The sequence below is a fragment of the Zootoca vivipara genome, chromosome 13 (assembly GCF_963506605.1).
Source record: "Zootoca vivipara chromosome 13, rZooViv1.1, whole genome shotgun sequence".
NCBI classification, from domain to species: domain Eukaryota; kingdom Metazoa; phylum Chordata; class Lepidosauria; order Squamata; family Lacertidae; genus Zootoca; species Zootoca vivipara.
Window position 1 is genome coordinate 34,429,271 of NC_083288.1, and position 12,939 is coordinate 34,442,209.

Genomic DNA, 12,939 nt, shown 5'->3' on the forward strand with positions numbered 1-12,939 from the left:
GCTTCAGTTTGATCCATTCTTAGCTCTGCATATTGGATTAGAGCGGCGTGCGTCCTTTAACCCTTTCTGAATCTACCAGGGATCTACATCCTTGACCGACGTTTCCGGGCCTTGGACGAGTCGTGCACGCAGTTGACCTCTTTCCTCTACAGCTTCTGTCAGCAGACGAGGCGGCAACGCATCATCCAGCGAAACCGCACCGAGCGGCTTTCCGACCTCTTAGACTGGAAATACCTGGGCAGGGTGAGCTTCCTCTGGAGCAGCAGGAGGGTGGACATATCGGGAACATTGGGAGAGCCAGGGCAGATAAAGGAAAAAGCACTTCTTCATGTAGCATATTGTTAAACTTTGGAACTCCCTCCCACAGGAGGCAGTGATGGTCACCGACTTAGGTGGCTTCAAAATAGGATCAGGCGGATTCAGGAAGGACAAGCCTGTCCCGTGGCTACTAGCCACAATCTTTGTTCTGCCTCAACAGTCAGAGACACTATGCCTCTGAATACTGGGAATCGCAGGTGAGCGGAGGGTTGTTGTGCCCAAGCCTCACCTTTCCGGCTTTCCGCAGGCATCTGGTTGGCCACTGTGAGAACAGGATACTGGACAAGATGGGCCATTTGCCCGATCTAGCAGACTCTTCTTCCGTTCATGTATTGTTGTATCTCACCCCACTGTGGCGATCTCTCTCTTTCCTGCTCTTCCCTGGCATTTCACCAGCCTCCTTCATGCTGCAGCTCACCTCTTTGCCACCAGGGGGTGCTCATTCCAAAGGTCAGCTCTGGCCGTGTTTCCCAAATGCCTCTCTTGAAACTTAACCCAGCCATCATTATCGTGTTTTGTTTACTTGCCTTCTGTGGCGCTTGCTGGAAGGGGAGACAAAAGTGAGGAAGCGTCAGGAGTATTAACTTCTGCTGAGAACCGGATGTAGAACAGCCCAGGGCTGTGTGCCATAAGGGCCTGAGACTGCCTCTGTGAATCTGCAGAGTGTCTTCTCTCTCTTGCCACTGAGTCCCAACAACTGTGTCCTGGACATCTGGAGATAGGATGAAGAATGAATCATAGAATCGTAGAGTTGGAAGAGACCACAAGGGCCATCCAGTCCAACCCCCTGCCGAGCAGGAAACACCATCAAAGCATTCTTGACATATGCCTGTCAAGCCTCTGCTTAAAGACCTCCAAAGAAGGAGACTGCACCACACTCCTTGGTAGCAAATTCCACTGCCGAACAGCTCTTACTGTCAGAATGCCTGAACCTCTCGCTTTACAAATGGTTTCCAGATGAGTGTTTCTGAAGCCTTGATATCACAGAGGTGGTTAAGCCCTGTGCCTGGTATTTTGAGCTGGCGGTGGAGGGCTCTTGCACGCCTCCATACAAAAATATCTCCACATACAGAAAATGAGTACAGGTGACTCTCAACTTAACGCAAGGGTTACGTTCCAGGAATCAGATGTAATGCCAAAGTGGCGCATATTGTGTGCTCAGTGGCAGGTGGGATTGCCAAAGTCATTTTCCCTGGAACCCCTCTTCCTTTCCCTTTTTTTTTAAAAAAAATTGTTTGCCAAGTGCGTAGAGCTGAATGCGCACAAGTTAAGTGTGTGTACGTTTCAAGTTTCTTGCATATGATTTCAGCTTGGGTGTCAGTGGAAGAAAGTTAAGTTGCAAGGGAGTACAGTATAAAAAGGAAGCCTCTCTAATGTCCCTTTTCCCCTGTCTCCTTCCTCCCTTTGCAGTACTACATGTATGCCCGCCACATGGCACTAGCAAAGGCATTCCCTGACAACTTCACCTACGAGCCGCATGAACCAACAGGGGTGAGTAAGGCACCATGTGGCCAAGGAGAGGGGTGGGACAACGTAATTCTGATTTATGCGGGGTTCTTTACCCCAGGAGGGGCAGGTACCACTTACCTAGTGCACAAGGCTGTCGTTCAGCGGTAGGCTTGTATGCAGGGCTTTTTCCCCAGCCAGAATTCAGTTCAGGCACCTCTCAGGTGAGCATCATTGCCATTATAAGAGAACAAGGGAGGCATTCATGGCGAGTTCCAGCACTTCTTTTTCTGGAAAAATAGCCCTGCGTTGTATGTACGTACAAGGTCGGGGGGGGGAGTGCGCACATAAGCTTGAATCCTGCTTGCGGGTTTCCCATTGGGGCATTTGGTTGGCCCCTCAAGGATGCTGGACTAGATGGGCCACTGGCCGGATCCAGCAGAGCTCTTCTTATGTCCAGTAGAAAGGAATTTGGGTACCAGGGTTGGATTATTTTAATAATAATAATATGGATGTCATCTCAGTGCACAACGCTAGAGGGCAGGCTCCTGCGAAGAGCAGGCCGCCTCATATTTTTCAGTGGGAAGAAATATTTATTTCAGTTACTTAGGCAGAGCTGTGACAGGGCAGACTTCGCCACACTGGTCCCCTCCTGGTGGTTTGGACTTCAGCCAACAAGACACCCCAGGCAGTGCAGCCAATGGTGAGGGGAGTTGTGGCTCAGCGACACCAGAAGGCACCAGGCTGAGGAAGTCCGAGGCAGGGCGGATTAACTAGAGAATGGTGCCAAAGGCTTCATGGAAAACGTGGGTGTTGAGGCAGGGTTCAAGGTATTACTGTCAGTGAGGGAGCTAGGGTGGAGTCACGTGATTCATTATCTCTTGTGCACCTTCTCGTGCCTCGTTTCTGTTTCGTTTTCCCGCCCCCCGCAGACTGAGGGCTTCCGCTACCCCCGCCCGGCCTCGGTGCCGCCGTCCCCCTCCGTCTCCCGCCACTCCAGCCCCCATCACAGCGAGACAGAAGAGGACGATGAGCGCTACGACGAGGACGAAGAGGCAGAGAAGGACCGGCAGAACATCAAGTCCCAGGCACTGATGGGCACTGTCCCCGATTGGCGCAAGCGCTCCAAGAAGGGCTCCAGCGAAGCGAGCGTCTCCTCCACCCCCAGCACCCCAACCCCCAGCAGCCCCAGCGACCTCAGCAGCCCCACTAACTCCCTGAGCGAGGAGAGGAATTAGCTGGGGGGAGAGAGAGAGAGAGGGCCGGTTGCGCCCCGGCTCGCCCTCCCGCTCCTTTCCACACCTTGCCCCCCACCCCCATAGGTCAGCTGTTCTCTGGTGCTGGATTCTGAAACCGTCCTGGAGTGCAGTAGGGTTCTAGCATGCTCCGGAACTGAGGAGGGTCTCGGGGCTGGCGTGTTTCTGTGTAAGGCTTTCTGCTCTGGATTGGGTCGTTGTGGAAGTTGCCAGGAGGCGGTGGCGCCCGTGCTGTGGAACGGGCAAGGAAATTGCTGCTCTAGACCACGAGGTGCATCGTTCCTGTGTTTGGCTGGACCTAGAATGTTCCCCCACCCCACAAGCATGCCGCCAACTTTTTGGAAGGCGCTGTCGTGATGTCCGTGAGGGTCCTTCTGTGCTCAGGGGAGAGTTGCCCCTGGGATACAGGAGGGGTTGTTGTGGTTTTTGGTGCCCATGGCTAAACCGGTGACTGAGTAGGTGTGAGATCTAGAGATGTAGCAACGTTGCCCCCAGATGTGCCACTGACTCGGAAGAACTGCAGACTTTTAAAAAAATAAAACTCGAGGATTTATTTTAAAAATAAAATTCGAGGACATAGTCTTGTAAGTTCCTGATCCTTTTTATAATAGTTGGTTGGGTGTGGTGTGGTGTGTGCGTGTGTGACTAGCAAAGTTCTGGAATGTTAACTTGAGGAGGCCAGAAGCATTTTTAAAAGCCATTGGCTGCTCTGCTCAAGAGTGCTGTTTATCAGGAGAGAGGCGGGCTTTCCCACTACATTTTGGATAAATTGGATGTGTATCTTACCTGCCTTCTGGTTTTGTTTTTCCCAAGGAATTTGTGAAGCCATTGAAAATGAAGGCCTTAGTATGTGAGAGGCAGGAATTCTGGACCTTTTGGAAAACGAAGCTGTCAGGTGGGATCCTAAAGGGTGGTGTAGTTCACTTGTTGCGGGATGTGTCAGGCTCTGGGGGTATTATTGCCTTCGTTTCTAAAGTGATCGAGGGAGAGGAGTAGGTGCGCAGCATTCTAGGGTGGAAGAAATCTAGAACTCATCTTGTGGTATAAAACACTCTTAAGTGGCTCTGCTCTGGAGTGGAATAGGAGAACTGACCAGAAGTTCCTTCCTATGGTAGCTGAAAGGGACATTTTCTTTCTGAAGCCATATTCATAGCCTAGGAACTGTTTCTCCTAGTGGACACTCAACATTCTGGGACAATTATAAGTGCAATATTATTCATTCTGTGTGATTTTTAAAAAGTACCATGTTGACCTTAGTGAGGGAGAGGGGCGCAGCGGGTGAGCAAACTGCTTACAAAGGACGGTGGAATAAGCTATATGAAAGTAGTCTTACATTTCTTTTGCTTCAGGAATGCAGTCTTAAAGCCATCGCCCCTTCTGTAGAGGATGCCTGGCATAGAAGGGCAATGAGTTCTGAGTGGCGATTGTTTCTAGGGGAAGGTTTAGAAGGTTGCGCACTGTGAAACACGCAAGTTCTTTAACAGCCCTAAGAGCCCCAGCGTGAGAGGCTCTGAGAAGATAGGCAAGCTGCTGGTGTTGTAGGGTGCGCATCGGTTGTAGCCCCCAGCTGCTCTTCACAGGGTGACCCTGCTGTCTATGATACGTGGAGAGAAGGGGGGGGGGCCTCATGGCTGTCATATCGGGGGTCTTGGAAGACGGGACATAGCCCTTGAGATCAGAGCGTGCTATGACATTCTGGACCACTGTGTTGCAAACTGTGAGCCTGGGGTAGCAGCGATGATGCAGGAGGGCTGCATGTCCAAAGCAGGTTCCCAATTTGTTCAGAGCAGCAGAGGGAATGCTTCTGAAAGGGTGTAGGACACTTAACTGTAGTTGGCACGGGAATATTCTGTCCAGCACAAGAGAGACTACACCTTGTGGGTATAGCAAAATGCCAACACACACAAGAGTCACTTCAGTTCTGCATCTGCTGCCAACTTTGGCAACAAGGAAGGAAAATCACTTTATAAAAAACCTAACTCTTTTCCTGTGGCCTAGGTAATTTATATCCCCCTGATTGTGCCTCCTGTTCCTACGGACTGCCTGACCTCCTATGCTTGGATCGTGAGCCAATTCTCCCCTTCTCACCAACTCTTATTAAGAAGGGACTCCCTTTGGTTGAAGGTCCGTCGTGAGCCAACACCCTTTTCTCCAGTCTCTCTCTCCCCACCCTGAAGAAAACCCTAGAGATTTTATTTATGGTTGTTGAAATATGCTTGAGGTTTTTGTTTTTGGTCTCTGTCTCTCCCCCTCCCCCTGGTGTGGAGAATCAATTTTGAAGAACAAAAGCTGCTTGCAAGACACAACTCAAATATTTAAAGAATAAATTTTGCTTTGGAAAAAGTGTATTCCAGTACTGTGGCTATGAAAGTGAAATGGGAAAGGGGCACCTTTTGGAGGTGGGTGGTGCTTTTGGTGCAAAATGATGCAGGACACTCATATTGTTTACACCAAAAGTGCAGAGTTCAGTGGGAAGAGGAAGAGCACGTGGTTTGCTGGCAGTGGGGCCCAAGGCCTGCTCATGCTAATCTCCACTTCAGATGATCTTGGCTAGCAAATACTGGTTAAACATACAATGCAATATTGCACACAACTGGCAAAGCACCGACAGTACAAGACTAGACCGAATGGTCTGGGCTTGGGAGAAGGCAGCTCTCAACACTGATTTTTAATTTAGAGCCTTGCCTGAAAAAGTAGGAAGACCTCAACCCAAGATGCACAACACGCAGCCCCATAGTTGCAAAACAATCAATTGAAAAGTAATGTACCAAGTTGGGCCACCCACAGCCTACTTGAGGGGGAGGTAGGAGGTAGATTAGAGCAGGGGTCCCCAGACTTACCAGCGTTTGGGCCGGTTCCCACCGCGCCGATCGCGCGGCGGGCCGGAGGACGGGGGAGTGCGCGGCCGTGCACATGCGCACGGGCGCTTACTGGCGCGGCGGCGCGCTTCCAGGGTGGAAGAAGTGCCGAAAATCCTTTGTGCGCATGCGTATGGGCCTCCCCCGACCCGGAAGTGCACCAGAAATGACCTCTTCCGGGTCGGGAGAGGCCCATACGCATGCGCACAAAGGATTTTCGGCGCTTTTTTCCCGACCCGGAAGAGCGCTGCCGCGCTGCGCGCCGTAAGGGCGGTCGGCGCGGGCCGGATTGGCAGGCCAATTGGGCCGCATCCGGCCCCCGGGCCGTAGTTAGGGGACCCCTGGATTAGAGTGAGGGGTCTCTTATCTTCATAGATAATCATCAAGGTGGACAGGATACAGGAGATGTCAGAACGTGAGTTGCAATGGAATTCAGGACAGATGGAAGTAATTATTTCCCCCTGCAGTGTACTAGGGTGGGGGTCTCAGCTCCACATCCATCACTGCCAGTACCTACACTGGTTGAAGATGACGGGAGATGCAATAGTCCCCAACAAATCAGCACCAGGTTGAGGGAGGCAGGGCCATCCAATGACTGACCACCCCTTCCTTAAATCTACATCAGGCATCCCCAAACTTCGGCCCTCCAGATGTTTTGGACTACAATCCCCATCTTCCCCAACCACTGGTCCTGTTTGCTGGGGATCATGGGAGTTGTAGGCCAAAACATCTGGAGGGCCGCAGTTTGGGGATGTCTGGTCTCCATCATAGGGTTGTTTCAAAGATGACATGGGAAAGGGGAGTGAAATGGAAAGAACTATGCATGCCAATTTAAGCATGAAGGATGAGGTAAATTGCTGGTAGATTAGGCTGTGCAAACTAAACTACCTACCAACATGGTAGACCAGTGAATAGCACCTGCCAGCAACATAGCAGGAGATTCATGTCTTGCTTGGTTCAGAATGCTGTATGGGACAACTTTTGCTCTAATCTGAAAAGGTGACTTTTTGCATTTGAAGTCAGAGACATTCCAGTATTGAATGACTCTTCTGACTGCCCAAGCATCAAGCCATCATACCCCCAGTAGTTATACATACAAGCCATGCAAAGTAGTAGTGCTTAATGCCAAGTTTATTTAATGCCAGTTACAGGCTTTTCCCTCCCTGTAGATGGGACAGGGTTACAGAGGCCTCACTGCTTAAGCAGCCACTTTCAAGAGAACAGGGTCACACACACACAAAGCAGCACACACTTCTGGCAGATGAGGCTGCCGGGAGGGAACCAGCATCTCTGGATTCAGTCGCTGGACTCCCCCAAGGTGAGACGGTCAAAGAGGTATTCACCAAGGCCCTCGTCACTGGCACGCACACGCTTGAGGTTGGTCACGTGGTCCCCGAGCTTCTTGATCAGTTTCACCTCCTCATCCAGGAAATGAGTCTCCAGGAAGTCACACAGCTTGGGAGGAGAAAAAGAAGAGAAGGTTAGCCATAGAAACCTGGAGCTCACAATTCAATGGGAAATCAGCCAAACTTCCCACTGGCCTCTGGAGGCTCAACTCAAGACTAGTAGTGCTGTCTTTTTAACTTGTTTTTGCTGCAACACCCCCCCCCCGGCCCTTTCTGGAAATTAATGCAGGTAAGACATCTATCGCATTGTGCCTGCATATATCCCATGCCACTGGGCACAAAATTCAGCACTCCAGCCATCTTCATTCTTAAAAAGATGCAAGTTGCCTAGTCCTTAAATAAATCTGTACACAAATCTAGGAAGGCTTTAGATATTTAGTAGACCTGTTCAATCGACTGGTGTGGGGTAAGTACTCTGGTTCTCACCATTCACTGGAATTAAGCTAGTTTGCATAGTCAATGGTCCCCAAACTTTTCACACACATAAAGCAGTATACCCATGTTCAGACACTTCCCATTTTATGAAGTTGATTAGTGGGGACTGATAGGAAAGTTGAGATGACCCCAACCCAACCGCGTTAGGTTCCTTCAGCAAGACTTACATGGGGATCCGTGGTGCTGGTAGCAACCTGGTGCAAGTCCAGCAGAGCCTGGTTCACACTCTTCTCCAGCTGAAGGGCCGCATCCATGGCAGCAGCTCCGTTGGTCCACTCGTCACGTTCTGGTTTCTGAAGTTAACGGCAGAGAACAACCATGAGAGAGCCTGCCAATTGCAGCACCTTCACAGCCAGCAGCCCTTACATCCTGCTCTGCAATGTTCTACACCTCCAGCATCAACAACCCACTAATGCCAACAGAAATGGAGCTAAATTGGGAGCAGGGAGGACAGCATGGGAGAAGCCCAATGTTAACACAAGTCATTTCCCCCCCTGTAAGAATAAAGCCTAAAGCAGCCAAAATGCAACCCAATGAGAACTGGGCATGCTCAGTAGCAACATAATGTTTTAGTGGGGGAAAAGGTGAAGGAATGCTCTCCTTGAGTTTCTTTTAAGATCTTGGATGTGGGCATGGTACCCTGAACAGGAGCACTCTTACTTTGAAGATACAATGCAACATTTAGTTGCACGTGTTCATTCCATGCATGGCAACTAACATTCTGCAGTAAGACTTGCAGAACAAAGCAGCCCCATGCTTTTCATACCACTAATGCACCCCCAATTCATCAGATGGGAACAGATGAAGCTACAATATTGATGAAGCAATAAGCAGGTGTACCTTAGAGAGCTTACTGGGAGAGCCAAGTTTGCCGGGGGGGGGGGGGCGGGGCAATACAATGCACACTTTAAAATGCAATTCAGAGTACAAAAGCATGCCGTAAACCAGGCATCTCCAAACTTCGACCATCCAGATGTTTTAGACTACAGTTCCCATCATCCCTGACCACTGATCCTGTTAGCTAGGGATCATGGGAGTTGTAGGCCAACACATCTGGAGGGCCGCAGTTTGGGGATGCCTTTCATAAACAAACATAACAGTGTGCTATGGAAGAGCTGTTACAACACACCCAGCAAGAGGAAGCCCAAGCTTTGAAGGGGGAAAGCGGACATTATTTCTGCCACACCCATGACTGAGGCCTTGATCCACAACCAGGCCTGGCTCTAGGGGTAGTCTCGGTGGTGCGGGGCTGGCAGGAGGGCGCTGCGTGGCAAAGCCATGCAGAAGCCATGCTGCACGCTGCGCCTTCCCATCAGGGCGGGGGCGCCGGAGTGATCTCCGCGCCACGGCGCCAGACCGGCTTGAGACGGCCCTGTCCACAACCACAACACCCCTCCTGTCCAAGCCGCCTGCCTTCTTACTTTGACATCCTGCAGGACAACTCTGCCTCCACGGCGGTTCTGGAAGGTCAGGAGCTTCTCTGCTTGTTCGTGCTTCTCCTCAGAGAGGTGCCGGAAGAAGGATGAGAACTTGGATAAGGCCACATCATCCCGGGTGAAGTAAAAACCCTGAAAGGGAGAAAAAGGCAAGGGCTTAAGGTTTACTCCAAACAACTAGAAATGAACACAAAAGGTTCCCAATTCCATTCCAATAAATATTTACCGTTTGTAGCCATAGGCCACTGAAAATACAGCAAAATGCCTACTGGCCCAGACATAAAAATGTGGGGAAATGTACACTCAAGTTTAAAAATACAACCAGAATTAAAACTTCCCTTGGTTGCTCTTGCGATTCGGCCAATTCACAACTCCATTCCTAGGATCTGCAACACCCAAACATGTTGAATTAATGTAGCCATGTTTCCAGAGGTCGACTCTTGACTTACAGCACAATTCCAGCTTTTATTTATTACTACATTATTACATTTATACCCCACCCTTCCTCCTCAAGGTGGTCTCCCCATTCCCTTGGGGATCCGAACTCTGGTCTCCCAGGCCCTAGTCCATTGCCAACCACTACACTGAACAAACTGGTGTTGTAATGGGAGAAAATCTTCCTAGCCACATTCTGCACATCATTAATAATTTTTACACACCTCTATCCTGTTCCTCCCCATTAATCGCCTTTTCTCAAAACTAAAAAGCTCCCAATGCTGCTATGGTTCCTCACAAAGGAAGTGCTATGTTTTATGAAGTACAGTGGTGCCTCGACTTATGAATTTAATCCGTTCCGAAGGCACCTTCGTAGGTAAAAAAAATTCGTAAGTCGAAAAGTGCCATTGGAAACGCAATTTCCCATAGGAATGCATTGGAAATGGAAAAATTCGTAAGTCGAAGCAACCCCATCTAAAAATTCATAAGTCAAAAAAACCCTATCTAAAACTGCTGCGGTTTCCATTCGGATGTCAAGAAATTCGTAAGCATGCGGCCATTTGCCCCATTCATAAGTCGAAATTTCGGTTGTCGAGTCGTTCGTAAGTCAAGGTACCACTGTACAGTTGTGCCTTGGAAGTCGAACAGAATCCGTTCCAGAAGTCCATTCGACTTCCAAAACATTCGAAATCCAAATCACGGCCTCTGATAGGCTGCAGGAAGCTCCTGCAGCCAATCAGAAGCCGTGGAAGCCTCACTGGATGTTTGGGTTCCAAAAGAACGTTCGCAATCCAATTACAGTCGTACCTCGGGTTACGAACCGCTCGGGTTGCGAACAGTTCGGGTTACGAACTCCGCAACCCCGGAAGTGTTTTCGTCGCGCGCGTATTCCGCGCATGCGCAGAAGCAGCAAAGCGCAAAAATCATGCTTTGCGCATGCGCAGAAATGGCGCTTGGTTTGCGACCTTTTCGGGTTCCGGAACGGATCGTGTTCGTAACCCGAGGTACTACTGTACTTCCAGGTTTGCAGCGTTTGGGAGCCAAAAATAGTGCCGGATTTACATATAAGCTAAACAAACTATAGCTTAGGGCCCCACTCTCTTTGGGGCCCCAAAAAAAATTAAAGGAAAAAAAACCTGGGTGCACATTTCCAAAATATAAGATAAAAAACAAATAGGATAAAACCTACATCCAGCAACAGTGTTTTGTGTTGTGTATGGACCTATTAGGTCTATAAATTACCATATAGCATATATTCAACACAAAAAAACAGTGATGATTTGTTGTTGACAAAGGACAGCTGGACATATAAAGGGCTCAATTACCTTCAGTAGCTTAGGGCCTCATCAAACCTAAATCCAGCCCTGGCCAAAACATCTGAGTTCCAGGGCATTTCGGACCCAAGGTATGACAGTATATAGAGACCCCTCAGAGGCAGCAACATTCCTTGGCTGGAAACCAGGGCAAGTTAACTTACCTAACAAATGCAATAGCAATCTTGTAGGTTTTATCCGAATCTAGCTATAATTTCCCCAACCCATTTAACCCACAGAAGAGGAGTTCAAGAGACAGGCTGGATGGCACCTCCATTTCAGGCCCTTTAAGCAGACAGGTGGGGAGGTTTGGGTTGTTTTTAAATCATTAACGCTATTATCTTCACAACATTGTTTGTTCAGACCACACAACTCAAGGGAACTCAGCAGTGGGTAAACGGGAGGGCAGCGGACTTTGCCACAGCCCACGATGGAGGGAAGGGATGTCGCAGTAAGCAGGCAGCAGACCCAATGGGGAGGGAACAAAATGGAGACAGAAGCTGTACACACGCTAGTCTCCTTTTTTTAAAAGGACATTCTTCCCCTCAAATAGTTTTTTGGCCTCTGCTTCCCTCTGGAAGCATCTGGCCCCTGGAACATTGCTCTGGGGAGCAGTGTGGCCCTCAGTCCGAAGATTCCCCACCCCTGATCTCGAAGACAGCGGAGGGAGCTCTCTAAGATGTTGACATGGAAAAATATGTCCCACGCAATCATGGCTGCCAGGTCCACACCACTCTACTCCTATTTTGCAAGATGCAACAGCTAGACCAGGAGATTTAGGAACAAGGAGAGCCAGATACAGACGTAGCCAATGAGAATCCAAACAGGCACTGCCAGCCATCAGACAAAAGCAGTTTTCTGCACTGAGGTGAAATAGCAACACTGGGAAGGAAGCAACACAGGGGAGTTGTTTTTTAATGCCCTTCTCTTTTATAACCCAAAAAATGATGCACTATTTAGAAAAGACTGTGCTGTTGGAAGGCAAACGCCCATTGATCAGGCAATAGCTGGAAAGATTAAGCCATCAAGATTTCCCTATTGGAAAGGTAGTTCACCTGAAACCCGTAAGTGCTGAATTCTCCTGAAGAGGGACCCTTTTATTGTTTAGAATTTTTGAGAGAAAAGCCAGCCTCAGTATATTAGAGCTTAAAAAAAACAAGCCCCTCCACTATCCATTGCCATCCTTGCACCCTGTAAGATGCTTTGGGACTACAATTCCTTTTTACAACTGTACTCGCTGGGGCTGATGGGAGTTGTAGTCCAAATCTCCCGGAGGGCACCTGGCTGCCAGAAAGGAAAACCGCACCTGCTTGATTTCTACCTGCCACGTACCCGTGGAGAAGCGAAACGGACCATCAACCGCATACCCAATGCACATGAGAGACCAAAAAGATTAACAAGAGGTTATTAAAAGCCGAGGCTTCGCCCCCCCCTCCCCCGACGCTCACCAGGGACAGGTAGTTGTAGCTGGCATGGAGAAACTGGTTGACCAAGCGGTTCACTCCGGCTTCGCTCTTGGCGTCGTAGTTCTGGCGGACCTGGGAGCTCATGGTGCAAATCGGCGACTGGGCTGGCTGGCTAAACTAAAGGATGAAGATGATGGGGCGGCGGCCGCGATCCTGCTCCGTTCAAGCACTGTTGAAGCAAGAGCAAAGGAGCAAAGGCCCGCAAAACGATCTGAGCTGGGTGTGCCCGAACAGGGGCTTTTATAGGCAGCCCGAGAGGCTCTTCCAGGGACCTCCCTCCGCGAGGAGCGCAAAGGCTCCGCCCCGTTTGCTCGCTGATAGAGAAGCAGTTCAGGCTTTCTGCCTTTAACAAGGGGATTGAAATCAGTCCGATTTTTAAAGAGGAAGGGGATAGGGGGGGGGAGTTCCACGGGTTCTCAACGATTTGCAACCCTTGAAGGTGTTACCAAGAGACAAGGTGCCTTTGCGTTGCAATAAAATCTTTACATGCAAAAAAGAAAATGGAATGGCCAGAGATACAGCTATAGATGCAGTGCTATTTTTTTCCTTCTTTAAACATGTTTAGGGGGT

General features: G+C 49.6%; 2 protein-coding genes across 2 annotated transcripts in view; one reads left to right on the top strand and one right to left on the bottom strand.

Annotated features, from left to right (window-relative positions):
• Positions 1–5,368, top strand: part of GYS1 (glycogen synthase 1) — a 30,438-nt gene extending 25,070 nt beyond the window's left edge. The window contains exons 15-17 of the mRNA XM_060281597.1: positions 80–243; positions 1,729–1,809; positions 2,697–5,368. Of these exons, the coding sequence (XP_060137580.1) occupies positions 80–243; positions 1,729–1,809; positions 2,697–3,002 (551 nt within the window). The 3' untranslated portion in view covers positions 3,003–5,368. The remainder of the gene's footprint in view (positions 1–79; positions 244–1,728; positions 1,810–2,696) is intronic.
• Positions 5,369–6,991: 1,623 nt separating this feature from the next.
• Positions 6,992–12,590, bottom strand: FTL (ferritin light chain). Its single transcript, XM_035134421.2, has 4 exons — positions 12,352–12,590; positions 9,141–9,287; positions 7,887–8,012; positions 6,992–7,333 (listed from the first exon to the last, which is right to left on the bottom strand). The coding sequence occupies exons 1-4, from the start codon at positions 12,451–12,453 to the stop codon at positions 7,175–7,177; spliced, it is 534 nt and encodes a 177-aa protein (XP_034990312.1). The 5' UTR covers positions 12,454–12,590; the 3' UTR covers positions 6,992–7,174.
• Positions 12,591–12,939: the final 349 nt, after the last annotated feature.

Bases quoted from the DNA above. Each gene is read 5' to 3' on its own strand.
- FTL (XM_035134421.2), bottom strand. From the start codon at position 12,453: ATGAGCTCCCAGGTCCGCCAGAACTACGACGCCAAGAGCGAAGCCGGA. The intron at 8,013-9,140 runs GTAAGAAGGCAG...CGTTAACTTCAG, and splicing joins TTGTCCTGCAGGATGTCAAA to AAACCAGAACGTGACGAGTG. The intron at 7,334-7,886 runs GTAAGTCTTGCT...TCTCCTCCCAAG, and splicing joins CCAGCACCACGGATCCCCAT to CTGTGTGACTTCCTGGAGAC.